This window comes from Plectropomus leopardus, chromosome 10 (assembly GCF_026936395.1).
Source record: "Plectropomus leopardus strain MGB_pleo_1.0 chromosome 10, ASM2693639v1, whole genome shotgun sequence".
In the NCBI taxonomy this organism is placed as follows: Eukaryota; Metazoa; Chordata; class Actinopteri; order Perciformes; family Serranidae; genus Plectropomus; species Plectropomus leopardus.
The window spans coordinates 32,538,717-32,566,383 of record NC_142185.1 but is presented as its reverse complement, the minus strand read 5'-3'; the positions used below and the strand labels follow the sequence as shown (position 1 = coordinate 32,566,383).

The 27,667-nt window shown below is 38.2% G+C and overlaps 1 protein-coding gene across 25 annotated transcripts in view; it reads left to right on the top strand.

Moving 5' to 3' along the window:
• The window catches only part of neb (nebulin), a 90,080-nt gene that overhangs the window by 49,788 nt on the left and 12,625 nt on the right, over positions 1–27,667 (top strand). For 17 of the 25 annotated variants that reach the window (XM_088083623.1, XM_088083644.1, XM_088083643.1 and 14 more), the window contains 46 exons: positions 52–156; positions 255–362; positions 482–592; positions 1,262–1,459; positions 2,086–2,190; positions 2,342–2,446; positions 2,540–2,644; positions 2,728–2,835; positions 2,934–3,047; positions 3,147–3,344; positions 3,522–3,626; positions 4,197–4,301; positions 4,396–4,503; positions 5,331–5,438; positions 5,560–5,667; positions 5,762–5,866; positions 6,192–6,296; positions 6,388–6,486; positions 6,588–6,692; positions 7,517–7,621; positions 7,724–7,828; positions 8,065–8,169; positions 8,580–8,684; positions 8,827–8,931; positions 9,063–9,167; positions 9,666–9,770; positions 11,150–11,254; positions 12,765–12,866; positions 12,971–13,078; positions 13,173–13,277; positions 13,989–14,093; positions 14,181–14,285; positions 14,411–14,515; positions 14,651–14,761; positions 14,866–14,976; positions 15,123–15,224; positions 16,190–16,294; positions 16,768–16,857; positions 19,528–19,641; positions 20,990–21,094; positions 21,729–21,833; positions 22,030–22,134; positions 23,517–23,627; positions 25,155–25,265; positions 26,689–26,802; positions 26,922–27,026. In XM_088083623.1, the coding sequence (XP_087939749.1) occupies positions 52–156; positions 255–362; positions 482–592; positions 1,262–1,459; positions 2,086–2,190; positions 2,342–2,446; positions 2,540–2,644; positions 2,728–2,835; positions 2,934–3,047; positions 3,147–3,344; positions 3,522–3,626; positions 4,197–4,301; positions 4,396–4,503; positions 5,331–5,438; positions 5,560–5,667; positions 5,762–5,866; positions 6,192–6,296; positions 6,388–6,486; positions 6,588–6,692; positions 7,517–7,621; positions 7,724–7,828; positions 8,065–8,169; positions 8,580–8,684; positions 8,827–8,931; positions 9,063–9,167; positions 9,666–9,770; positions 11,150–11,254; positions 12,765–12,866; positions 12,971–13,078; positions 13,173–13,277; positions 13,989–14,093; positions 14,181–14,285; positions 14,411–14,515; positions 14,651–14,761; positions 14,866–14,976; positions 15,123–15,224; positions 16,190–16,294; positions 16,768–16,857; positions 19,528–19,641; positions 20,990–21,094; positions 21,729–21,833; positions 22,030–22,134; positions 23,517–23,627; positions 25,155–25,265; positions 26,689–26,802; positions 26,922–27,026 (5,064 nt within the window). Of the gene's footprint in view, positions 1–51; positions 157–254; positions 363–481; positions 593–1,261; positions 1,460–2,085; positions 2,191–2,341; positions 2,447–2,539; positions 2,645–2,727; positions 2,836–2,933; positions 3,048–3,146; positions 3,345–3,521; positions 3,627–4,196; positions 4,302–4,395; positions 4,504–5,330; positions 5,439–5,559; positions 5,668–5,761; positions 5,867–6,191; positions 6,297–6,387; positions 6,487–6,587; positions 6,693–7,516; positions 7,622–7,723; positions 7,829–8,064; positions 8,170–8,579; positions 8,685–8,826; positions 8,932–9,062; positions 9,168–9,665; positions 9,771–10,562; positions 10,665–11,149; positions 11,255–12,764; positions 12,867–12,970; positions 13,079–13,172; positions 13,278–13,988; positions 14,094–14,180; positions 14,286–14,410; positions 14,516–14,650; positions 14,762–14,865; positions 14,977–15,122; positions 15,225–16,189; positions 16,295–16,767; positions 16,858–19,527; positions 19,642–20,989; positions 21,095–21,728; positions 21,834–22,029; positions 22,135–23,516; positions 23,628–25,154; positions 25,266–26,688; positions 26,803–26,921; positions 27,027–27,667 lie in introns of all 25 variants that reach the window. The other 8 variants (XM_088083622.1, XM_088083624.1, XM_088083629.1 and 5 more) reach the window with 8 other exon arrangements.

Sequence of the window (27,667 nt, the reverse complement as noted above, 5' to 3'; positions counted from 1 at the left end):
CACGCAGCAACAAAATCAAAATCTAAATTCTTTTGATTCTTCCTCCTGTAGCTGAAGTACAAAGAGACCTTCAATGCAGAGAAGGGTATTTACATTGGCTCAGAGGACACTCCTCAGCTCGCCCACAGCAGGGAGGTGTCTAAGATCATCAGCGAGGTAATGTAAAACATTTTATTATTTCATTAATTTGTGATATTTATTGATTGTTAATCACATTTTGTCATAAACTTTGAGCCCTCTTTGTGTGATTTCAGAAACTCTACAAACAACATTGGGACGAGTCGAAGGCCACAAGCTACCAGCTGGACCACCAGTACATCCCACTACTCAGCGGCAAGAAGGGCAGGGAGATCGCCAGTGATGTGAGCATCAAACTCATCTTCATACAATAGAAGTCGATGGTGATTAGCTCATGGAATCATGTTTTTTTTCTTACAAAAGTAAATAAAATTGAGTTTTTTCTAATTCTGAATCCTACCAGGTCAAGTACAAGGATTCCCATGAGAAGGCCAAGGGTCACTACATGGCCGGCACCCTGGTGGACTTCCCTGAGGTGATGCGCTGTGGATCACAGGAGAAGAACAAGGGACTGGTAAGATATTGGTTTGTTTGTTGTTGTTTGTTTATTGTTTGTCCATTTATTTCATACACATCAAGGCATCTAAAAACCTTTGCAAGGCATGATGAAAGCAAAGTTGTTGTTTTTTTTAAAAAAATTAATGATATAGGTATAACTGCACTGCATTTTACAGATTAGAATATATTCAGTGAACTATGAAAGCCTTTTGTAAAAAAAACAAAAAAAAAACATTTTTAAGCATTCCTAACACTACTTTGACTAGATTTTAGGATTTACATTTTCTAGAATCCATGCAAAAATCTTTATGTGTAAAGTAACTAATAAGTAAAGCTGTTTGCATCTTATGCAGCCTTTCAAGCTCTTTCAAAAAGCCAGCATGCAACTAGCAAGAAAACAAAACAATAACAAACAAAAAATAGAACAAGAAAACAACAAAAGCAAAAATAGCAACAACAGCACCAAATGAAAAGACAGATACAAATTTAAATTAAGAAAGAAATTAAATAAATTAAAAAGAGGGGTTAGTCTTGCAGATTGTAAACTTGCTATCTTCCTGTAGCAAGTGAATTTACAGCATGTGGCAATGCAAGATAATAATCCACATAATGTTTATTTTGGCCAATCTGTTTCACAAAGGTAATGATATGTTAGTAACTTTCCATGATATTCATGTCTTCACAGAGACTTTACCACAAGGACTACCACCAGACCAAGACAAAGACCCACATCCCACCTGACATCATCGCTAACTTGGTTGCTAAGCGGTGCCAGGACATGCTGAGCGACGTCCTCTACCGCACCTACCTGCACCAGTGGACCTGCCACCCAGAACAGGAGGACGCCATCCGTGCCCGCAGGACCAACGAGATTCTTAGTGATGTACGTCCCTCTTCAGGGCAGTGGATACAAAAACTGTTTTGACATTTTGTATTAGATATCCAGGGCAGTGCACTCAAAATAATCATTTTTATATTTATATTGAGTTATGTTTAGTTATTATGAAAGCAAATCTTGGAGATTTTTAATGTTACTGCAGTTTTTTTGACAAACAGCTCACATCACAAGACAAACCTGCATAACATGAGAGATCAGCGTGATATACAGTGCACACTTTAACACATTTATGTGTCTGGAAGTAGGACATTGTACAAAAACTCAGATGTTCTCTCCATATTTGGCACATAATTTTCATGGTGAACAACAGGTCGCTCTATAATGCAAACTGTCATTTTATAATCCCTCACAAGCTCTCACATCTTGTACTGATGGTTTGTTTTCAAAAACACACAAGTAAAAAGGCTATGCAGTTATTCTTAATTACACTCCAAAATTATGTAATACCCCACCAAGAGCAATTAGAGATGCCTTTTTTATTGTCTAATATTGTCTTTTTATTGTCTTATTTTGTTGTCCTTTGAGCTGAGCTAGCTTAGTGCTCTATGAATTAAGTTTCTTTTTTCTTTTATTGTTATGATTAAGTGCTTTTTACTATTATCATTCAATAGGTGTATTACAAGGATGACCTGAACTGGATGAAGGGTATGGGCTGCTACGCCTGGGACACGCCAGAGATCCTGCGTGCCAAGAAGTCCTATGAGCTGCAGAGTGAAGTGAGTAACGACATGGAAGATCAGAGGAGACCTTTAGACCTTTATTTTCATTGGAGATGTTATTTTTCTTTCTTTCTTTCTTTCTTTCTTTCTTTCTTTTTTTGTTATTTATAGAAGCATTTAGAAAACATTGTAATATCTTCCCTTACAGCTTAAATATAGAGACGATGCCAAGAAAGAATTCAACAACTACTCCATTGTGACCGACACCCCGGCTTATGTGACTGCTGTGCTGGGCCACACGTGGGCCAGTGATGTGAGTGACCTCAACTTTCAAAAGCATATATACAAAATGTTTGAGTTTAAATCACCTCATTTTGTGCATTGATTAAACAATTGCAATTAACAGCTCAACTACAGGGAGGCTTATCACAAGGAGAAGCACCTGTATACCACTGTCCTGGACACCTACGACTACGCCAGGTGCCACAACTTCAAGCTCTTCTTCAGCAACGTAAGTGAACATGAACATTTCTTCATTTTAGTCGATTAAAGGATGTTCACACGCAATATGTGGATAATGTTTTCTTTCAACAGAAAAACTACAGTGCCGCCTGGGACAAAATCAAAGCCACCAGCTACCAGATTCCACACGACTCAAACGCCCTGCAGCACGCCAAGCAGCAGAAGATCATCCTCAGCAGCGTGAGTACAACTTCTGTTGATTTCACTCCATCTTATTACTGTGCTGAGTTTGATTGTTCACCTTTAAAAGACAACATGTATCCTGTTGTCCACTTCAGGTGAAGTACAAGGAGGATTATGAGAAGTTCAAGTCCCTGTACAGTCTGCCCAAGTCTCTTGAGGACGATCCCGCCACTGCTCGCTGTGTCAAAGCTGGAAAGCTGGTCCTGGATGTAAGTTCAGTTTGTTTAATCTCCTACATGTCTGCATGTTTGTGCATTCAGTACATAATGTGAGAACTAAAAAGAACCTTCTGTTGTCCGTGTTTTTAGCGTCTGTACCACGAGAACTATGAGAAGACCAAGGCCAAGAACCACATCCCACCAGACATGCTGGAGATCCTGTCTGCCCGCAACACTCAGGCCACCGTCAGCGGGATCCACTATCGCAAGTATCTGCACCAGTGGATCTGCCTCCCTGACATGCAGGTGTACGTCCAAGCACGCAAGGTCAACGAGCAGCTCAGTGACGTGAGTACTGGGTACCAGTAAGAATATCAGCAGAAGACTTATAGCTCATAAAGTCTCAAGTCTCAAATCAAGTTTTTGGCAACAGCAAAAGCAACAGACATCCACTTGTTATATTGTAATACTAACACATCTGCCAGGGACATTTAATGTGTATGCTTTGCTGTGTTCTTTCCTCAGATCTTCTACAAGGATGACCTGAACTACCTGAGGGGCATCGGCTGCTACGCCTGGGACACGCCCGAGATCCTCCGTGTGAAGCACGCTGGTGATCTTCAGAGTGAGGTAAGCCCCTCCAATATATGCTCCCCTTTATTTGTACATGCTCTTCAGTGAATTGATTTAAAACTATAGGCACAAGGTAGATTTATTTTATTTGTTTATTCATTTATTTTTAAATGTAGTTTTAAATTCTTGCCGTTGTTTACAATTTCCTGTCAATTTAGTTTAGTTCAGTTTAAAGTAAATCCAATACGTAAAAAAAACGTAGCAAAAAGAAAAAGAGAAAAAAATAAAATATAAAGAGGAAGGTACTCAAGATGAATTCCAGAGATGAGGACCTCTAAACTTCATGAAAAATTGATGACTGATAGCATGACAATAAGGTAAATAAAAAATCCTTTGGGCGCCTCATTAAAAAGGTGTGAATGTCTGATTATAAAGGGAAAAAAATACTAAATGTATCTGGAAGGTCTTGCTTGTGATTTATGAATTTAAATAGAAACATACGTTAAAAGAGTACAAGACAACCTTTTTTTCTTTGTTATGAGCTTCTCTTCTTTTCTCCAGTAAATCCTTTATGAACTCTCATACTCAACTCTAATCACTTTGTCCTTTGTCTTTTTTAAATCCCAGAACAAGTACAGAGCCAAAGGTATCGAGTCTTTCAAGGATTACTCAGTGGTGACGGACACTCCAGTGTACGAGACATCCAAGCAGAACTCTGTGAACCTTAGCGACGTAAGCGACGTTCTTGACAGTGTTGGCTATTTTTTGTCCATATTTCATTTCATAGCAAATAATCATGTCTTGTTTTGCTTCTGTCTTCATCCAGCTGCACTACCGCTACGATTACAACGCCAACATCAAGGGCACCAACACCGCTCCTGCTGTTACTGTCGACACCGAGAGGGCACGCATGGCGAACTACATTCAAAGCGATGTAAGATGGTATTCCTAATATTCAGCATGACTGTATAGACGCTGTGAAAACTGTATGAATTTTTCTTTTACAAATTCTGAATAGGATGAGGACCATGCACATTCACGTTTTTAAAAAGTACAAAATATGATTTCTCAATTAAACATCAGAGGTTTAAGTCAAAATATCCCTTCAGTTTGATATAGACACCAGTTGCAAAGCTTAAACATTAACATTTTTTAATATCTTTCCTATTTCAGGCTCTAGAATGACTAACATTTTCTACAGTTCATCTAAAACAGTGTGAGCAAATTGTTGTCTGATTTCATAATGTAATTTTCCCTTTATTGGTAAAATTTGATATTTAAAAAAAATGTTTTAAAACTTATTATTATCATCAGTGGACATGAATTGTATCTCCAATTATAGATTGACTCTGTTCATGCTATATTTCAAATACATCATATAAGTTTGAATATTTGCAGTGGCTATGTGATAGTAATACACATAGCCATCTTGGACATAACGTCAAAGGTGTCACATCGTCACACTCTGGTGATAGGGTTAGTTCCTTTTTTGAATGTTTTAAACTAAAATTATTTCCAGATCTTACATAATGCACCTTTCATAGCAGCCAGGTTGTCATGGAGGGTACCAATCTTACTCATATCGTGTGGCTTAACTGAAAAATACAGCTGTGTGTCGTCAGCGTAGAAGTGGTAATAATAACTCGGTTTCATTTGGGATTTTGGCCTTATTTTGTTCATGAAGTTTGTGTGTTTCTGTGCATCTTTATACTGTATGTTTTTCAAGCTTAAATGCATCATGTCTCTCCCCATTGTCCACAGAACTGGTACAAGGAGGCCAATAAGGGCTTCATGCCCACTGGTTACTCTCTGCCCCACGACACCCCGCTCATCAAGCAGGCTAAGATGAACAGTGTTGTCACCAGCAATGTAAGTACTGCAGCTATCGCAGATCATCCAATTACACCGTTCTCTTGAAGGCAATTAAACCTTTTTGCCAGTCTGGTTTTCATGTTACTGAAACATAAACATTTTCATTTTGTCACGGTAGGTGAAGTACAAGGAGGCTTACGAGATGACAAAGGCAAAGTCCTACACTCTTCATCCAGAGGGCGTCAACTTCGTCAGCGCAAGGAAGGCCAACAAGATCACCAACAACGTAAGATAACACACAGCTGCAGTTGTTGATACCACACACATCAGTGACACTTTTACCGTGTAAAATCGATATGTTGTCTTCTTTTCTCCCCCAGCGTCTGTACCGGGAGGACTACCACAAGACTAAGGACAAGATCCACACAACCTACGACACCCCCGAAATCAAACAAGTCAAGATGAACCAGACGAATCTCAGCGAGGTACAGAAGTTACAGTTATTTCAGTTATTTTTTTCAGAGTATTGCATACATTCATGCAGTTGCCAGTTTTTTTGCTGTTGATTGCAGAAAGTTACACATTTAGTACCATTGGAACTGTCTTTAACCAGCATACACCTCTTTTTTTTCTTTTTAAATATATTTTAAAAATAAAAAAACATATATATATGAAATAAAATCTATTTAAAATAAAATAACAGAATTATTTTCACGCACTACATGTTGTTCCTGTCCCTGTTTTTATTCAAGTAGTGGAATACAATAGTTTTTCTATTCATGCCATCTTTTTGTTCTCTTCTCGTCACAGTTGTGCTACAGAGAGAAATACTACAATACCAGAGGCCAGCTGATCTCTTTGCCCATTACGCCCGAGCTGATGCACTGCCACCACGTCAATGAGATCACCAGCGAGGTACGGCAAAAAAAAAAAAGTTTGATTTTGAAATTTTCACAACACATACTTTATCAACAATTGTTTGTTAAAAACCTTTTTGTGTTTTTAGCTGAAATACAAAGAGGATCTGACATGGCTGAGAGGCATTGGCTGCTTCTTGTACGACACCCCTGAGATGATCCACGTCCGTAACATCAACAAACAGAGGGTAAGTGTTTTCATATGGATGGAATAACAAATTATATCAGTGTAAAATTCCTGCAGTGACATTGTGATAATTTATCGGCCTATCTTAACTATCCTTCATAGATCACCTACCCAGTGGAGGCCAAGAAGAACCTCGCCAACTTCTCCGTGGTCCTGGACACACCGGAGTATAAACGCGTGACTGAGCTCAAGACCCACATGAGCAACGTGAGTCTTTTTCCCCAAACACACTCCATCATGTTGTATGAGTAGCCCACTTTGTTAACCCTTTGAAACCTGGATGGACGTCAGTGTCTTGTGTTACATTCAGACATCTTTCACAAGTGGTTTGACCTTTGAAACCTGAGCAAAGTGGTTTTATTTTTGGTTTTTTAACATTGCTAAAAAGACAACAAGCAACCTGGAAGGGATGTCATTGGTTAAAAAAGAGAGAGAAATATTAAAAAATAATTGTAAGAAAATATTTTTTTAATTCTAATCTTATATTTAAAGTTAATTACTTTTTTTCAAGCCATTTCCTTTATTGTTATTATTATTTATTTTTTGTTTGTTTGTTTTGTTCTGTTTTACCATTAGTCTTACTCTTTTTTATGTGCTAATTTGGGGTAATTTCTTGTAAAGTTGGACATTGCCTTATACTATTTTGATTTGAGATTAAGCCAATTTGCTCAAGTTTCAAGGGTTTTAATAGTTTGCAGAATATCCTAAGGTTTTTGTTTTTAGAAAAATATTGTAGAGCCCATTCAAAACAGCCTTCTCAAAACTGCTCATCCAAAGAAGAACCGAGGCTCAGTTATAGATTTATTATGATTAGTTTTTTAAAAAAGATTGACTTTAATCATTGTTTTAATACCTTCGGAAAGTGTGAAGTAGATCGAATGAACGGTCCTTGAGATATGTGAAGGATACACATACATATAGAGATATTTTGCTTTATTGTCAGACTGTGTGAATTCTGTCAGAAAATACATATTGTGACAGACAGGACTGAGTTTTTGGGTTGACTTTTTTTGCTTCTTCTATATTTCCAGCTGATCTACAAAGCCCAGAGCAAAGAGGAGATGGCTAAGGTCACCACCACTGTGGACTCTGTGGACATCAAGAGAGCCAAATGGGCCCAGCAGCTGACTAACAAGGCAAGTTCAGACACAACAGCACTCAATAAATGATTTTTTAAACACAGATTTACTTTGTTTCACTAATAATCTAATGAGTATTTCATCTGTTTCTCTCTACAGTACCAGTACACTGATCTGGCCAGTAAGGAAAGATGTCATTTCACTCCAGAAAGTGAGACTCCACACATGGACCATGCTCGGAAAATGAAAGTGATCTACAGTGATGTAAGTCCTCCTTATTTATTTTTGTATTTTGGTTTCCTTACTGTTTATCAGCTGTCATCTCTGTTGAAATTAAAGGAGTATATCTTAGCAGTTTTTGTATTTTTATTCAGTGACATTTTGTATCTGGCTTACTGTGATAGAACAGGAATTACTAGAAGTGCTGTCAGTGAGCTCAGTCACCCAAATGTTGTAACAAGTCTCTTCTGTTGTGTTGTGTGAATTATTTCTTCCCGTAGAACAAATACAAAGACCAGTATGAGAAGATGAAGCACAGATACACCGCCATCGCTGACACACCTCTCCTGATCCGCGCCAAGAAGTCCTACCTCCAGTCAAGCGATGTGAGTACACTCACTGGCTAACCTTCATGACAAATAATATTCATATTAGTGCCATGGTCAAGGGTAAGAGTTTTCTTTGTTTAATTTATTTTAATTTAATTTAATTTGTAACGTACGTAGTTTTTGATAATTGGATATTGACTGGTCAGTGTTCCTCAACTGATTTTAGAATTTTAGTCTTTATAATTTGTAAATAAATGTAAGGTTAATGTTATGATTTCTTAGCTAATAGAGTTTTTTTTTCCTACGACAGTCTAAATATTTTTTCATGAGCTCAACAATACCACAGAGTAGTCCTCTACAAACTAGTGCAAAAATTGTACAGTTGCCTTTGAATAATATTGACAATGCCAAATATGTGTATTTTTGTTTGATGAAAATGTGATGAATTTTGTTCTTTGTGTTCTCAGCTTCGTTACAAAGAGACCTTTGAGCTCTCCAAGGGGCACTACCACACAGTCAAGGACGCTCTGGACATCACCTACCACCGCAGAGTCACTGACGACATCAGCGAGGTCAGCAAATTAGCTGATTCATAATTATTTGGGAATGTCTTTATATGCTTATATTTAGATAGTATTTTTTAAAAAGAGAAAGTAAGATTGTTTTGTTTTTAGCTTTTGCAGCTCTCTTACTGTTGTTTTCTCTCTGCGTCAGGTTAAATACAGGGAGAAGTACATTAACTCTCTGGGTACGTGGAAGTCTATCCCCGACCGTCCTGAGTTCTTCTTCAGCAGGATTGTCAACGATAACGTCAGCACCGTGAGTACTGCTTACCTGCCTTTCCAAATTATTTGCTAAAACATTTACTAAAAGTACACAGAAAGGCATTTAGTATCATTGACATACTATGAAATATTTAAATTAAATCCTGTTTTTTTTCTCCTCTGTAGGTCAAGTACAAGGAGGACCTGGATTGGCTGAAGGGTATCGGCTGCTTTGTGTGGGACACACCTGAGCTGGTGACGGCTGAGAGGAACAAGACGCTGTACAGTGAGGTGAGGGATCTATTCATTTTGTAATTTATTATTTCTTATGTCATTTGATTTAATGTACCAGTGCTTGCTTGTTTATTTTAAGCGTCACCATTAATGTGGTGGCAAGTCAGAGTTTGTGCTGCTGACAGTGACAGCAGCAAAGGGGATAGATTTTCTCAATTATCGTAGCTAATAACAAAACTTTGGTATAAAACGTTGACATTGTTGTCTGTATGCCAAATAACAGTTTTTTTGTTTTAAAATATTTATAATATTTTTATGGACAGCCTTTTATGGTACAGAACATGCATTAGACATGACAGACAGTTCCCCCTGCTGTTTAGATTTTTTTAACTTCTTACAGTTTGGGAGACCACGTGTACAAATAAGACATTTCACGAGGAGACTTGTTAGAGAAATAAAAAAACAGTCAGAAAAGGGCAACATAATAAGGTCATCTATCCAATACCTCCACAAAGTCTGGTCGTTCCTAATGACAGTTTCACCTCTTTCTAACAGAGACTGTACAAAGCCTCCTTTGAGAAGAACAGAGGCAACTTCAGGTACACCTGCGACACGCCGTTCTTCCAGGCTGCCAAATACGCCTCCACTATCATCAATGATGTGAGTCCCTTCATTCTTTAACCCCATACAGTCATTGATTTTTGTCGCAAAAATGATATGATTCTTATTAGTTTGTAAAACAGACAATTTAATCACATTTTTCTGTTTTTGTGCATCTCTATTGGACCCTCAGTTTGGAGGTAAAATAGTGTGGATTGAAAGTATTATCTGATTATTGACTGTTATGTTTATGACCAGCTTTTTCAGTCCCTCCAGGATTTTGCAGTGTTGCAGTTGCGCCAATTCACGCAAATTCGGCCAGTCATTGTGAATTCTGCAGGACCTTGCAATTTTGTCCAATCACTGCAACTTTACCACAAATATTACAAATTTCATTGTGCAGGGTATTGATCCGCACAGCCCCCCTCTTTCTCTCTCTGTTTATCATTTGACTGCTGAGTCACACAAAGTGGCAGGAATGGATTTTGTTTTATTTTACACCAATATTGGCTCTGAAGGTGTATCACATTATGATGTGAATCCTATGTAATTATAACTTTTAAAAAAAAATCTTACTTTTATAAAAAAAAAAAAACAACTTGCATCACAACTTTTTAGAAAAGATGCTGCGGAATCAGGCATTTCAGGCTACAAAAATCACAAAAACAATCTGGGAAATCCTGGAGTGTCTGCTTTTTCTACAAGTTACCTTATTACCAAGTGTAAAAAACTTGCCCATTGTTCTTCAATTTGTTTTAACCGTCTTTTGTCCCCTGGAAAAGTGTCGTCACATGACAGTACATGTCGTTTTGTGGACATTTGTCTTTAACTACCTTCTGACGTTCTGAGCAGAGAGCCTACAGAGCTACCTATGAGAAAACCAAGGATAAGTTCACCATAACCACAGATGATCCTAGATACGTCCTGGCCAGGGAGAACAGGAAGATGAGCCAGGTAAACGCCCTGGTCGTGCCGTACGACCGGCCTGCCTCCTCCGCTGCAACCTCCAATCCGGACCTCTCACACGGGTGCATGAGGCCGTCGACAGACCCGCCGGTGGTCGACGGCATGATAGTTCTTCCAACACTATAAATTTCTCTCTCTGTTCTTTTAGGATCATTACAAACAGTGCCACTCAAGGAGCTGCTGCTGTCTTGAGTGAGCAGGACTCTTCTTTATCTGTGCCATCAGCAACAGTTTAATCGCTCATTTATTCAGGATTAAATTACACTTATTAGATTGTGTCCAAACAATTTATTATGAAGCTAAGCACAGCTAAAGACGTCTGTCACTCTGAAGGCACAGATAAGGAACAAACAGCTGCTTCGTCACACTCGGATCTCCGGAGTTCTTCTCCAGTCCTCCCAGTGTTACTGCTGTTTATCATGTGTCCTCAACTATGGCATGCTGTGTGTGTGTACGTCGTTGTGTGTGGACAGGTGAGATATAAATCCAAAGCAAAGGATCTTCTAAAGAGTGGTTGCAATGAGCTACACCGCCCTGACATCCTCACAGCCCTTTTCCAGTCCACCATGAGCAGTAAGGTAAACAGCCCTGATCCACAAACAAGCAGAACAAAAGCATATTTTGTTCCTCCCTGCTGTTTCTGGACAAGGTCTTATTGTCACATAATCAAACCCACTTAAACTCTTTAAGGGGTTTTAACCTCAACACAATCCTCCATTCTCTTTAACGCTCTAATCCTCCCATCCCATGTTCTCTTCTCTTAATGTCTCATTAAGTTTTGAACCTTTAACCCATCTGAAAATGCAGTGCAGTAGTTTGGCACCAGCAGACAGACAGTCCAGAAATGCAACTAGGGCTGCAAATACCAATTATTTTCATTGTCAGTTAATCTGTCAAATATTTTTTTGATTTACTGATGAGTTGTTCGGTATATAAAATGTCACAGTTTTGTTTCTCACAGTCCTGAAATTCCTAGAAAAGTTAAAAAGTTAAATTAGAATATTTTTTAAGGTCTGGAAATGGTTTAGAATTGACAAAATGTTTGGAAAGGTTTTTGAAATATACAAAGGCTGTCTAAGGATTCATTTTTTTAATCCCTATTGTTCTCAGAATTTCAATAATCACATTTTTTAATCAAGTTTTTAATTCCATTATTTGCAGCTATGAAGTCCATAATAACAAGGTTAAGCAATTTTTACCAGTATCATCGCTCTCGTTTTCAATAAATCTTTTCAGCTTTAATTATGACATTACAAGCTGAAGTTCCTGAAGAGACAAATATTACTTATCTGTTCATTAGTCATCATGTGTTAAACATGTGAAAGTCGTGTGTAGATTTTAGACTGTTTTTCTCCGTAAAAGCTTTTGTTACTCTCCTAAAATGCCAATATCAGGCATTTTTGAGTTACTTAACATTCGCAGTTTTCTCTTGAGTAAACAGCAGCTTTAATTAAAGCCCCTCTACTGTATATATCAGCCTCAGATTCAAAGAGCAAAAGCCTAAGAAGGACAACTGGTCACTATGAGCCAAGTGGACACTGCAGACTTTCATGACTGAACCGTGGTAACACGTGTCCTCATCTTCATTTCCACCTGGAAAATAACTGCATGTTTCATAAAGCATGTTTTTATAAATGTATGCATGGAACCACTTCACTCATACTGTGTTGTTTTCAATCAGTAAAATGTCACATATTACACATTTGTCTGCATTTGTTCTTATTCTGCCAATTATCCAAGAAACACAAAAACGATAAATGAAAAAATCCAACTTTTTTAAACTTAAACATGATTATGTGATAACAGAAAGTGATTGAGTAAAATCTTCATCTGAATTGACATCATTGGATGCTGAAATGTGACTCATCACTGTCTTTCCTACTGAAATTGTCTTTTCTTGAGCAGTCAGACGTCCTTTTTCGAATTTGCATTTGCCCCTTTTCTTGGATAGTTTCTGTCTTTAGATGCATACATCAGAAGACAGAAAAGTTATCAGAATGCACATAAATAAAACCAAATATTAGAGTGGCAGATTTATTAGGAGTGGCACTAACTTTCTTGTGTTTACGTGTCATCGTCCTCCATCAGTGGAGGTACAGGGAGCAGTATGAACGCGCCAAGGACAAGTTCACCTCAGTTCTGGAGACTCCGGAGTACGAGGCCCACAGACGCAGCAAGAAAATCAGCGATGTGAGTTTTTGATTTTATTCTGCTTTTAAGTATTTAACAGTTAAAAAAGTGCTTAATGATTTATGTTTTGAATTACTCCTGACGGAAATGTTTTTATTCTTCAGATCATCTACAAGATGGAATACAACAAGACTAAGGCTAAGGGATACACTCTGCCTTATGATACTCCACACCAGCAGCACATGAAGAAGGTCAAGGATATCACCAGCAACGTAAGTCCCACTCAGCCTGTCTGCACTTTTTCTGATGCAGACACAAACTATTCAAAAATCTGAAAAAATGTGTTTTTTTTCATGCATCTTGCAGCTGAAATACAAAGAAGTGTATGAGAAGTGCAAGGCCCAGATCAACATGGACCCCGAGGCTCATGAGATTCGTGCTGCCAAGGAGGCCTACAAGAACATCAGCAACGTAAGTGTCTTTAGTGACGGTATCAAATCTCACTTTCTGTTCATTATTCACTAATTCCACTTCACTACATCCTACTATAGCCCCAGTTTTGTCCAAAAGAGAGAAATAACTCGTAAATCTCACTCTAACAGGCCAACATAAGTATTTAACTAGCAAAATATTAACAGCTGAGGCAGAATCACTTTATTTCTATCTCTAGGATGATTTATTCCGCCCCAAATTTACTGTTTGTCACCAATGCCTGATCATAGCGCTCCCCCCTCTACTCAGCCTGGGCTGTCAGCAATCACAGTGACTCTGGTGAACAAAGCGCAACACAGTATAATTATCAATAAAGCAGGTGACAACAAAACGCAAAACCCTATGAAAACCCTATTTTAAGGTAAGGTAACTTTATTTATACCTGCAGGTAGTTTTAGTTTACAGTAGGGGAGTTGGTCTTCTTTTTACACACACAAGCAACAGCACAGGACAGGTATTAATGTCATAAAATAACAGCGCTCAAATACTAAAAAAGGCATTAGAAAAAGATAAATAAAAGCCAGATAAAAATAAGAGTATACCATATGTCAATAAAAATAGTAAGTAAAAGCAAGATAAAAATAGTAAAAACATGGTAGGTAAAAGATAGAAATAGAAATGGAAATGTGTTATCGGTAAAAAACAAGATTTAAAAGTGCAAATATATGATTTTTTTCCCTCCATTTTCAGCTTGACTACAAGAAGAAGTATGAAGCCAACAAGATGAAGTGGATCTGGACAGCAGACAGACCCGACTTTGTGAATGCTGCCAAGAACTCCCTGCAACAGAGTGACGTGAGTTGGTGCTTTACGTGTGTGATTTTTTGTTTAACAACATCCAACATTGTCTTTCTAATTTTGCTCCCATCATTTTACCCGCAGGTTGAGTACAAGTATGACAAAGAGACACTGAAGGGCTGCGTGATTCCTGTAGCTGATGACAAGTTGACTCTCTTGAGACTGAAAAATACCGAAATGGCCAGCGATGTAAGTTTTTAAATGTTTTTTTTTACTTTGTGTACGATAAAATAAAATTATTATAGATCTCAAAGAGCAATTCTACTTCAGCGTTGAATTTTTTAACATGTATTCCTGCTGTTGCTGCTCTCCAGGTGAAGTACAAAGAGAAGTATGAGAAGACAAAGGGCCACTATGTGCCCGTGATGGACACTCCTCAGATCCTCCATGCCAAGGCTGTACGCACTCTGGCATCAGAGGTGAGTTTTATTAAGCGAAAAGGCAAATATTTTTTAGACAGATTAGGAATTGTATTAGTTAAGACAGAGATATTACACTAAATAGTAGTTTTTATGACTTATAATATATTTGTCTGTCTTAATTTTCATCCTCAGAGCAAATACAAGGAGGCCAGTAAGAAGGAAATGCAGTCCGGCTCATTCACCACCCTGTCCGAGACTCGTGACACCGCCCACAGCAAGAACGTCAACAAGCTCGTCAGCAAGGTACAATTTACACATTTCATTTTTACAAAGTGAGCCCAGCCATCTCATAAATCCTGGACTGTTTTTGTATTTCATGCTTTGACATTCCTTTCTGTCCTTTACAGAATGTGTACAAAGCCAAGTTTGAGAAGGACAAGGGCAAGTCAATTTATAACCAAATGATTGTACCACCTGATGTACAGCACGCCATGGGAGTGGCCAAGACTCAGAGCAGCGTGAGTCATCTCCACAATTGATTTTAATTAGAGCGTACAGTCTCCACGTTTGTATAGTTTCACAGCCTCCAGTGTTTCTCTGTTGATGTTTTTGTCAGTTTTTGGCACATACTGTACTCTATCTTCTCTTCTGCCCGACCCCACAGGTGAACTACAAGAAAGACGCCAAAGCCAACCTGCACTACACCACTGTAGTTGACCGTCCTGACATCAAGAAGGCTACCCAGGCTGCCAAACTGATCAGTGAGGTAATCACCAATTACATCCATAAAACCCATCCAGTGCATATTCAATTCAATTTAATGTACAAGGCCCATTATTACAAATTACAATTGCTCAGAGGGCTTTACAGCTTATCCCTCTGTCCTTGGACCCTCACTGTGACTAAGGAAAAACTCCCCTCAAAAAACACCTTTCACAGGAAAAAAAAAACAACAAAAAATTGTTAAAAACCTCAGGAAGAGCGACTGAGGAGGGATCCCTTCTCCAGGAAGAATAAAAGTGCAATAAATGTCCTAAAGAAAAATAATTATGGTAGATGACAAAATGTTACAATAGTAACAATAAAATAACATATAACAATAGTAATAGACATAGAAATTAGTAAATATAGTCTATGATAGCATGTAATATTACATGCAAATATTGTAGTTTATGTATGTGGAAAAACAATTGTGTATAATTATAGTGGAGGTATAAAAACTGCAGTAGTCGCTGGCGTGCAACCACGACCCACAATCAGGGTGCTGCTGCTGGCAGGTCCACATCATCAGTGCGACTACGATCCAGGCGCAGCCACAGGCAGGATCACAGCATCACATCTGAGGAACGACGTTCTCGTTAAGCACAAAGAGGCCAGCTTCGGCAGAGGGAGGCACAAATGAAGCATTAGCCTACTGGGATATTTTCACATCTAGCCCTGTGGTTATCATCAAAATATGCTGCGTTTTTACGGTATAAGAAAATGTTAAACAGTATCAATACTGTAACATAACCGTAAATTGTCTGTGCTGCCAGTATTTTACTGTATATTGTAGAAATGCAGTTTTTCTGTTTACAGTAATAGTCTGTAAGGTCATTTCACAGTATAAATACTACTAGTAATACTAGTATATTGCTGGCATCTGGCGGCTCTTTACTGTTATTTTACAGTGAAATTATTTACAGTGTACAGTTTGTATGTGGTTCACTGATTCTTGTTTGTCTTTATCAGATCGGCTATCGTGATAAGGCCCGCGAGGAGGCCAGCCGCGGAGGCTCTCTGGTCCACCGCCCAGACATCGCTCTGGCCACTGAGGTCTCCAAGCTGACCAGTCAGGTACGCCAAACACAACCAACCATCTTTACCCAGTCATGCTTCTTTCCAACAGGTTCCTTGAAACTCCTAGAAAATATTTCCTGTATTATTTATCGTACAAGATGGCTGGAATCAGTCAGTGGAAGCTGTTATACACCAGCAAAGATCTTCTGTCTGCGTGTCAGCGTCAGATCTCCACAAGCTAATCTTTGCAGACTAGTTTTGCTGTGGTAGATGCTTAGGCCTAACGATGAAACTAGCAGCTCTTCCATAGCGCTTCCTCTGCCATCCTGCATTATAATCCTTGTCTCAATCTGTCGTTGTGACTCCATGAAAGTACATTTTCATGTCTTAACTGCACATGTCATTGTCCTCATTCTTTAACCTGTCCTCCTACACTGCTCCATCCTTCTTCTCCTCTCACTCCTCTCTCTCCTCTTCCATACTGTCCCAGTCTGTGTGTTCTCATCCCTCCATCTCACTGCGCTTTGTAGGTGGACGCCAAGCGCTCCCTCCACGGAGCAGCTTCCTATGATACCCCCCAGATGCGCCACATTAAGAAAATGAGTGCCCTGACTAGTGATGTAAGGAGGTTCACGCCCTAAAACTGAAGGGCTGCTACTAAATGTCTGTCTCCTCTGTCTTTCTGTTCCCTTCTCATCCATCTATTGACTGATGGGGTCTGATTTTACTGCGGGGTACCTTTCTGTGTTTAGCATTGTGTGCACCCTCTGCTCTTTAGTTCCCCCGACAAGCTGTGGCTCGTTGCTCGGCATAGACAAGCGTTATAGTCCTGCATGCACTGGTGTCGATACTGTTATTGAGTTACTGATTTTGTTCAACATCATTTGTAGAATCTACCCACTTTTCTTCTAAGTCACCCAGACAGTTGTCCTTTCTCTGAATTTTAAATTGGAAAAAGATTTCCCAAAATTAACCCTTTGAAACCTGGATCTACAAAAGTTATCTTGTACTGTTCAGACAGCGTTCACATGCATTTAAACTTTTGAAACCTAAATAAATTGTTTTGATTTCTTTTGACAACATTGCTGAAAGAGCACTGAGCAACTTAAAATGCAAATTGTCAGGAATTTAGGAAAAGGTAACAAGAAAATGACCTGAAAATTAGCTTTAAAAAGAAAGAGAGAGAAAGAAATTTTTAGAGGTTAATAAAAAAAAATATATATATATTTTTGTTTGTTTTTTTACCTTTTGGCTTTTTTATTAAACCTTGCTTCACTTTTTTTCTCTTTTTTGGTGCTAAATCTCTGGCAATTTTCTTGGAACTCGTAACTCCTTCCAGTGTTTTGCAACGAAATCAAGCCAATTTTCTCAGGCTTCAAAGGGTTAACAAGCTTGCATCTGAATAAATTACGTTTTGTAAAGTATGTGGAGCTTTTTCCTAATTTATCTGACACTAGAGGGCAGTGTAGACTCCCCTTGATGTTGTTATAAATTTATAAATTTACAAACCTCTTACAAAGTCAGATTAATTCATTATTACTTCTAAATTTACTTGTTTTTCCTGAAACATTGTTTTAAAGATTTTTTTTGTCTTACCGTCTCTCTAAATCTGAGTGGTCCAAACCAGCTTGAATCAGAAACCACCATGGTATTGCCCCATATCTTCCATATATACTTCAATATATATGACGAACACTGTGTTGTGTTTACGTGAATCCCATAATGTTTACATTTAGCACTAAAAAGCATCTTCAGGGGGTCAGATCAGAGGCTCGTAGCTCATAAACTGCCACTTGAGACTCCTTTGAGATGCTTTCTAATGTTAAGTGTGAACTGTAATCCCATTCCAGTCACCAGAGTAAATGTTTGCATTGTATGTTTCTGCAAACCACAAATATGTTACATGTATATGTTAGTATGTGGCAGATGCTTTTAAAGCTTAGGTTTCTTTACATTTTAATAAAGCTGTGGTAAACGCGTGGTAAGGGTCAGGCACAAAAAATGTTTGTTTATGGTTAGGAAAAGATCATATTTGGACTAAAGCTTGGTTTTGGTGGCACAATCCCAGCTGAAAAATGTAAAGATGTCTAAAATATAGCTGCTTTACGTGACACTCAGGAAACACAGTGACTGCTAAAAAACATCTACGTTCGGAGGCCAAAAAGAAACTTTTGGTGGCAGGAAACACAGTGATGTCGCAGTAAAAATAAACTGCTTTCCCAGGTAATACCGCGGCAGGAAACACAGTGATGTCTCGGTATAAAAAAAAGTTGCTTTTCATGGCACTGACCCGGCTGGAAACACAGTTGTCTGGGTAAAACCTGACTTTTTTTGTGTCACTATTTGTCTCGATAACAAAACAACTGCCTTTCTTGGCATCATGCCGCCTGGAAACGCAGCAGGAATATTACATGCGGTTTGCTAAAAAAAGAATAACCTTTATAGGCTAAAGATAAGAACCCTGGATGATGATAACTCTAGAAAACAAACAGTTTTATTGTTTGTTGGTCTCGAGCCCGAGTCTGCAGTGGTCTGCAGCTTGGCAGGCGTCTCGCCTTGGTGACACAGCGTCCTCTGTCCCCTCCACCTTCAGATGACAGTCAGCTCAGAAACTACTTTAGAAACATTATACAAATGTAATGTGTCTGTGGTTTGCAGAAACGTACAAAGCCAACCTTTTTTCTGGCGACTGGGACGGTTGTCCCCCTCAGCTGGATCCGAGCACAAACTGGACACGTGGATGCGAGGCGCTGGGTCTGAACAGCGTCTTAGGGCGTCTCCACAGCTGACTGGTTTGGTTTCGACAGAGGAGAACCTGATGTGATGTTTTATTACATGTTTCCAGTAGTCTGTGATTAAACACCTGTAAGGATTAAATTACAAAGTAGAGGATTTTCTTCTCCAGTCTGGAGCCAAACTGCAGCTGTGAACACACCTTTAGAGACCTTTTTTGTCCCTTGATGCGATTGCTGAATGAAAAGTGGAAATAAACTGATGCATGAAAAAAATCCTGTTTAGGAGACACTGTTTGACTACAGTTATTTGTCTTGTATAACAAGGGATGCAAACTCAATTTGAGTGTTAATATTTAAAAAGCATACAGTACTCAGTATGTCCAAAACATGTGCACCAAAGTATCCTTCAAAAGCTACTCATCCCTTTTTATACACGGTTGAAATGCATTATGTTGTTCTCCAAATGTTTCCAGTTGGATGGCGTCTGTGAATCTTCCACTGTTTTTTGTCTCCCCACTGCTTTCGCTAACTGTCACTTATGTCCCGTCCCAATAGCTGAAGTACAAGGAGAAGTTTGACAAGGAGGTGAAAGGAAAGAGACCACAATATGACCTGAAGGAGAGCAAGATTTACAAGACTTTGAAGGATGCCAATGACCTGGCTAGTGTGGTAGGTGTCAGTGTATCCTCATCATTCCTATTGACAACAAACATAATTAATCATAATAATAGGCAACAATTGCTCACAAATTTAAGTTACACTCAAAGGGACATTTCGTATTTTTTGTACTTTTTGAAGTTGAGTTGATATTCTTATCCATAGTTGGTGAATTACCTACAGTAGATGAAGCATCTGGAGTAATGCCATGGTAGCTAAGCAATGCACTGCTGTGGACGCAGCAGCAAAATACATTTTTGCCACCTAAATAATCTGAGTGTGCGCTTTATTGAAAATATTTTCACTTTACCTTACTGCCCCCTTTATGCTCCATCAAGGCCACCAGACTCCGCTGAGAAAAACAGTCATTTTTACCTCGTTGAACTGCCTCCAGGGTTCCCACACGCTCCTTAAAAAGTTGTGAAAGACATTAAATACATTAAAATTAATTGGTATTAAAATGTCTAAAATCTATCTTCCAGACAATGCTTAGACATGGGATTTTGTGAATCAGCATTGTAAATTCTCAAAGTAATTGAAAAAATGAATATATTTACTGAATGCATCTTGCCGTAAGGTCACCAAAAAGTTTTATGCTAATGCAAATATTTTGTCAAAATTCTCCCGAAGCCTCAGAAATTGATGACCATGCAGCTTCGGTTGTTGTTAAATAGATTTTAAATTTCATTTTAAAGGGGCATTAAAAAACTTTTTAAAACTTTAAATTCTGCCTTAAGCTGTATAAAATCTGTTCCTTAATCAGGTAGTTTGTCTTATTGTGTCACTTTGGTGAATCCGAATCAACCCTTTAAAACACCAAAGTCACAGATTAAAACTAACTAACTAACTGAAGGCAAGGCTGAGTCATGAAAATATTCTAAATACAGTATACAATTAAAATGTTTTGTTTTTTTGTGATCAAATTTTTATTTAGTTCTGTGCAGAGTATAATAATAAATCATATATACATAACACATCTCATCCATATGTGCCCGTATGTTTTTAAATTTTTTTTCTGACCCTCCCCTCCCCACCACAGCTGGTTTAGAATGACCTGCGATGTTTTATAATTTTTATTAATGAATTTAGTTTAAAAAAACAGATAATTAAAATGTGCAATTAAAATGTTTTTAAGTGGCAAAAATATGCTTTGCTGCTTCCCCAATCCAAAGCTGTGCATTGCTTAGCTTCTTTCTCGTGCTGACGGACATCTACTGTACGTCATACACAAACTATGGATAAGTGCCTTATACAACCCCACTTAAAAAAACAAACTATCCCTTTAAGACTAAAACTAACTTAACCTTTGGAAAGTGGCAAGAAATTATTTGCAAATCTGTGGTATTCATATCACCTGCAGGTGAAGTACAAGGGTGACCTGAAGAAGATCCACAAGCCTGTGACCGACATGGCGGAGTCTCTGTCCATGCAGCACAGCCTGAGCACCAGCAAACTGTCCAGCGACGTAAGACATCATCGTAACCCTCTCACATTCACACCCAGGGGCTGCTGGGAGTCAGCGCGGTTTCAGTAAACCCTCTGTGGTTCACTGAAACGTGTCTGAACTCTGCGTTTCCGTCACCTCACATTAACAACCAGAACGCTCCACATTATTGACCATCTCATGGATTTAGACACTAAGCTCCATCATCCAAACATCCATTATTCTGTGACCTCATCTGGTAGTGATCCCGACCCTTCTCACCCTCCACCTTTTCACCTTTTGTCCTTAACATAATATCACCCTCGATAACCTCTACTCCTTCGCTTTTTCAGTTTATTTCCTCCTGTCGTTTGTGCAAAAGTAGTTTTCGATTAATAATCACTTAACACAGAACTCCTTCATCAATTCAAGATCATTTTTCATACAATTTACAAACCATTTTTAATCTTTTTTTAATATTTAATCAGCATGTCATATTTTTCGACATTTCTAAAACGCTGCTTCCAGAACTATAATGTTACTATTTTAATTTTTCTTCTCCTAAAATATGATACATTTTTGTACTTTATAATGGCTGGGAGTGAACTCCAGACAGACGCTCGTTTTCTCGTTTGCTGTACTGAGCTGTCTTACTTGACTGGGAATTCCCCCGTAGTACTGCTACAAGAGGAAATTTGAGGAGAGTAAGGGTCACTACCATTTGATTCCCGACACGCCAGAACGGCTCCATCACAAGGAGGCCTCTGAGCTTCAGAGCCACGTAAGTGAAACAGACTCTGTGGAGGGTCAACAAACACTCCACCCACCCAAAAACACTGCTGTGGATCTCAGCTGGTCAACACTCTCTTGTAAAACAGATGTTTTTATAATGTGCCTGCATATATTAAACAATATGTACATAATGTTGAATTTGTCTGTTGAGAACATTAGACGTTAAATCTCTTTGTGCTGTTCAGGTGAAATACAAGGAGAAGTATGAGAGGGAGAAAGGCAAGCCCATGCTGGACTTTGAGACACCCACATATGTGACTGCGAAGGAGGCCCAGCACATGCAGAGCCAGGTAAACAACCAGTCTGTCTCCTCTGGGTTTAAAAATGGCTGCAGATGCAAGTCAAGTCTGACGACTCTTCAGCGCCTGCTGCATAAATTAACCTGTATTGTTATGTATCTATTATTGATATGCGTCAGCTTGTTGGATGTCCAGTTCTTGCTTATGTTAGACTTACAGTATGTTTCTGAAGTTTGGAAAAACCCTTTTACACTGCCTTTTTATGCCAGTTAATCAAGTGAAGACTGCTCTTTAGTAACAATTTGTTGAACAGCGTTAATTGCTTAATTTTCTTTGCAATTCAGTTCGCAGTAAATTACTGTTAGCCCATTTCCCACTCTTAACCCTTCGAAATCTGACAAAATTGTCTGTCAAAAACTTGGGAAGAAGGCAATGAGCAGCCTGAGAAGAAATGACCCAAAATATAGCAAGAAATTAGTAAAAAAAAAAAAAAAAAAAAAAGAAATAGAAAAAATTTGAAAAATTTTATGAAAATTAGAGTTGCTTGTTGCCTTTTTTCATGATTATGAAAGTTTTCAAACCAATTTGCTCAAATTTTTTAAATACTTGAAAAGTGATGTTGATCCAGTTTTCAAAGGGTTAAAGGAAGCTTTTTTTCCAATTTGGACCCTATTTTCCCACGTTTTTCACTGAAAAACGTGACTAATAGGAGGAACAAGATTTGTTTAAAAATTTGTCCAGTATTGAGTGAATCAGCTGCAGCCACAACAGAAGCTTCAATGAAATCCCTTCAATGTAATCCCTTTCAGTAGATGCAAATTTACAGTAAAATTGCCCATGGGTTGCATTGCAGCCTCTTTCTTGATACTGGACAAATGGAAAAAAAATTAGTCTCTATTAGACACAAAAACATGGAAAATTGGGGTCCAGGTTGAAAAATACCTGTTTCCCTTTTTCTAGCTGGGCTAAGAAAATAAACTGCGAAAAGGCATTGTAAAATGTGTTCAAATTAAACTTGCATCTTTTGTATCTTTGCTCCCTAATCTTGTGTAAGCATAAGTTCAGACTGCTTGATCTTACTCCCATGATGCAGGGATGTCAAAGGTAAAGTATAATGTTTGTCTCACATTTTTATGGGGTCTGGATTACAGATTTTTACAGCATTGGAATATAATCATTTACAACATTTATCTTGATATTAGTGATAAACACCAGACTCGAAACATTAGAGATGTTTTTCTTACAACAATCAGCTTCTACACTTCACAAATCCACTGACACACATGCACAAGAACTCACATTTAAGGGAACTGGTGTCATCGTGAGGACGATGGTGCAAACCCTGATGAGGTAACTGCATTGTGAAGCAGCTCTGCTTGCATGTGGGTATTTGAGCTCTGTCTGTGCCCTGTCTTTATCTTTGCGGCCAATAGAAAGACTATAAGAAGGACTATGAGGAGCACATGAGGGGCAAGAACCTCTCAGGCTTGGAGGTCACGCCCGCCATGGTACATGTCAGAAACGCCACCAAAATAATGAGTGAGGTAACTAAGGACTTTTTATCCTCCCGACAACCTCTCCTTTTTACCTCACCCGGTCTTTATAATCATACTAAGACTTTATCCCAACCACAGTCCCTCTTCCTTTTCACCACTTTTGTTTAATCCCATGAGTGCTTCCTTCCTTCCTTGACCTCTTGTAGGTCCACCCGTGCAGTTAAGTTTTGTTTGCATGATTTACCACACAGACTTTAACTCTTAATAAAACAAGAGACTGTCCTCCCACAAAAAACGACCCCACAGGTCATTTCTACAAACACCTTACTGTGACCCATATTTACATTTCCCGTTAGGCAGCGGCCTATTGTTGCCATATGAAGGGAGCAAAAGAGGAAATATCTTAATAATCTTCATAAATGCACACAACTTTTATGATTTTTGAAGCGTTAATGCAATTGCCAGAGTTAAAAAGCAAACATTAGGCTATAAACGTACCACACTAAGCTTGCATGATTTAATATCCCCAACAGAATGAGCCATGTTCGTCTCAGCTCGGCGTGATGACACTGTGTCGTCTCATTTAGCCACTTATTAACTGTAGATTTTTTTTAAGACAAGTAAAAACTTCAAAATTTAGTGGTAGGGTATTTATGGATGTTTTGTTTTTTTAATTCACGTTTTTATTGGAATCAAATTGGTACACATCACACAGCACAGCACACTGACATTTTTTGTTTGTTTTTGTTATAGACACCAAAATTTGAGAGAGATAAAATAAAGTAAAAAAAAAAGTCTATGTTGCAAAAACATTCGTGCAAGTGACCACAACACTAATAGTATGTTTTTAAGAAACAATCAAACAAAAGGAAAGAAAGGAAGAAAAGAAACAAAATTCATGGACGTATTTCATGCCGTAAAGTAATTCTCTTGAGGTTGTGTAAACCACAAACCTTATTTCAGCATCTATCCAAAAGCCCATTGAAAAAACCCTCTGATTTTGTGAACAGGGAGCCAGAAGTGCTAAAATGCGAACTCATTTTTGGGTCATTCCCGCAGCACCATTAGAGGACAGAAACAAATGACCTATGTGGTCGTATGGCTTGGAGGACGTCCCTCTCCCCTCTCTCTGTCCACAGCGTGACTTAAAGTAAAGTAGTTAGTGTTGTTTGTTTGTGTTTATATTTGCCTTTTGTCTCCCAATTTCAATATCAGGAGACGACAAACTGCTTAATGTTGAAAAGTGTGCGTGCATGCAAACGTATCAGTCAAAAAGGTGAAATGCTGAGGTGAATTGTTTTGTTGTTTTTGTTTCCACTCTGATAAAATGTGGTTCACGTGTCTTTTATCAGGATTCTTGCCAAAGTCACCAGCGTCGCCGCTCTCTCTCTGTGAAAATGTGATTGTAACTGAACTCGTAATGCGGTAATAGACTTCAACTCTGAATCTGCTTCAGTTCCTTTGTTTTTTTGGGAGGCTTGGTGACTTTGAGCTCAAAGGTCTGTCTGTATGCCTTGGCCTGGCCTGCCTGTGTGCCCTTCTCGCAGCTCTCTCTGTTCTTCTTCCGCCCTGTAGAAAGAGTACAGGAAGGATCTAGAGGAGGGAGTGAAGGGTAAAGGGCTAACTGCACTGGAGGAAACTCCGGAGCTTTTGAGAGCAAGGAATGCCACTCAAATCCTGTGTGAGGTACGGCTGACTGAGAGCTGATGGAGACAGCATCACGCTCTCAACCGAGTGCCTTCCCACAATCCCGCTCTTGGTGCATCATCTGCTGAATCCTTTTCCCTTTAACTCATCACACTAAAAGGGGCGACCGCTGGGTTTGACTCTGACTTTTTTTGTCCTTGCTTTATGACATCACTAATTTTTCAGCACTCTTTGATTTCTTAAAAAAAACTTTTCTCACAAAACTTGACCCTCACCTTCACCCCGTTTGACGTTCCCACGATTTTCTCTCAAACTCGTAACATATGTCTGATAAATATTCCAAAAATTAACCTCAAAGCATCATTTATTTTATTTTGTATTGTACGATATTGGCAGGGATGAGTGATCTGTATTTGTATGTTTCTTTTCAGCTGACTAAATTATTTGTATAGGTTGATCAGAAATTGCTATAATCATTATGTATTGTAAAAATTATTTACACAACAACCTCAGAATTTAGCTTTAGATCAGTTTTGATCACTGGAATAAAAGACTGAACATAGCTACCCAATATATACCCAACCCTATATAATATAATATAATATAACATAATATATATATACATAATATATAATATATAATATAATATAATTTGACTCTTTCACTTTTATAGTGTATCATCTATGCCAGATACTTTGAGGATATTTTTTTGAGTGCACAATAGACAAAGCACTTTTTTAAAATACTTTTCTTTTTCTTTACAAATAAACTGAAATAATTGTAAAGTGGAAATAGACTTTTGTTGCTTTAATTTATCATCATGAGATAAATGTTAATTACACAATTTAATGGCTACAGAATAATGACACCGGTGGGATTTCGATTAGTTCTCTATAAACCAAAGCCAAATTTAGAAAAGGACAGTGCTTGTTTTCCCTTGTGGCTTTATGTCATTATCTCCTTATAGAGAGCCAGTGTTAGTTCTTTGCTGTTATTTTCCACAGTGTCAGAAATGGTGGATGGTGAAACAACAGAAGAAACTGCAAAAACCCAAAATGCAGTGTGTTGGTAGCTGTTCTAAGGAAAACAGAAAGCGTCATCATCAATAAAACCACCTGGAAACTAGGGAGGGAAAAGTTCAAATGTTTTCTGTTTCCGCTTTAAAAGAAAACATTGGTTTGTTGAAATCGTCTAATAATGATTTAACACACTGTCCTTAACTACTGCTGTTTTATTTTTTCAGTTTTGAAGCTTCACACACAATCTGGTGTCTAATAATTGACCTTTTAAAAAAAATCCTAATTTCTTCTAACCTTCTCTATACACCATCCCCAGTGGTTTTGCAGCCCCGCTCAATGAGAATGAGTAGAGATCCTTTTATTTGCAGTAGTCTGTCAGTCACGTCTGCTTTTAGCAAGTTCAGTGCTTTTATGTTACTTTTAATCACCTGTAATATTTACAGAGAGAGTACAAGAAGGCGCTGGAGCAGGAGATTAAGGGCAAAGGAATGTTGGCTTTGGCTACAGACACCCCCGACTTCATGAGGGCGAGGAACGCTACTGACATCCTCAGTCAGGTCTGAATCATCATATTATATTTTCATTTAGAGGAAAGCACATGAATGCTGGCATATTTATGTCTGTGCTTGTCTTTGCAGTAAAGTGGTAATCTGCGCTGATTGTTTTTGTTCCTCAGACTAAATACAAGCAGACCGCTGAGATGGACAGAGCGAGCTACACCACTGTCATCGACACCCCAGACATCATCCATGCTCAGCAGATGAAGAACATCGTCAGCCAGGTAATAATAATACTATTAATAATAATAATAATAATAATAGCTTTAAAAACAGAGTTTACAAAGAGCTTTGACAAACAAAGCAAAGCATAAATGGGACACACAGATGGTGATAACAACAACGGAAAGCCAAACTGTTCTATTAAAGACAAGTGAAAAGAAGTTAAGATAAAATTAGAACCAGAGGACAAATAATGCAAGATGCAGGACACATAATGTCAATATAAAATAATACAAAGGAATAGCCAAAAATAACAACAGAAACAATAAAAGCAATTAAACCACAAATAGAAGGAAATAAAATAGGTAAAACATAGATAAAAAAAAAATATGAATGAAATAAAAAAATTATTATTTTTTTTTTTTAAAAATAAAGAAAAAAATGAATGAATGATCATTGGAGAGAAGGCAAATAACTCCAATACTTTGCAACTTACACCAAAACAACCTATATTGATAAATAGCATGTAAAAGTAAAAATATGTCTTCTTGATTTTGGGGTGAACTGTCCCTTTAAAAAATACACCTCTCCATATTATGCATCTTTGCACATTTCAAAACATTTAACTGCAGACACTTTCGAGCAATGCTATATATAAAAAAAATCTATTTTCAATTAAAAATCCTGCTGTTTGTGTTTTTGT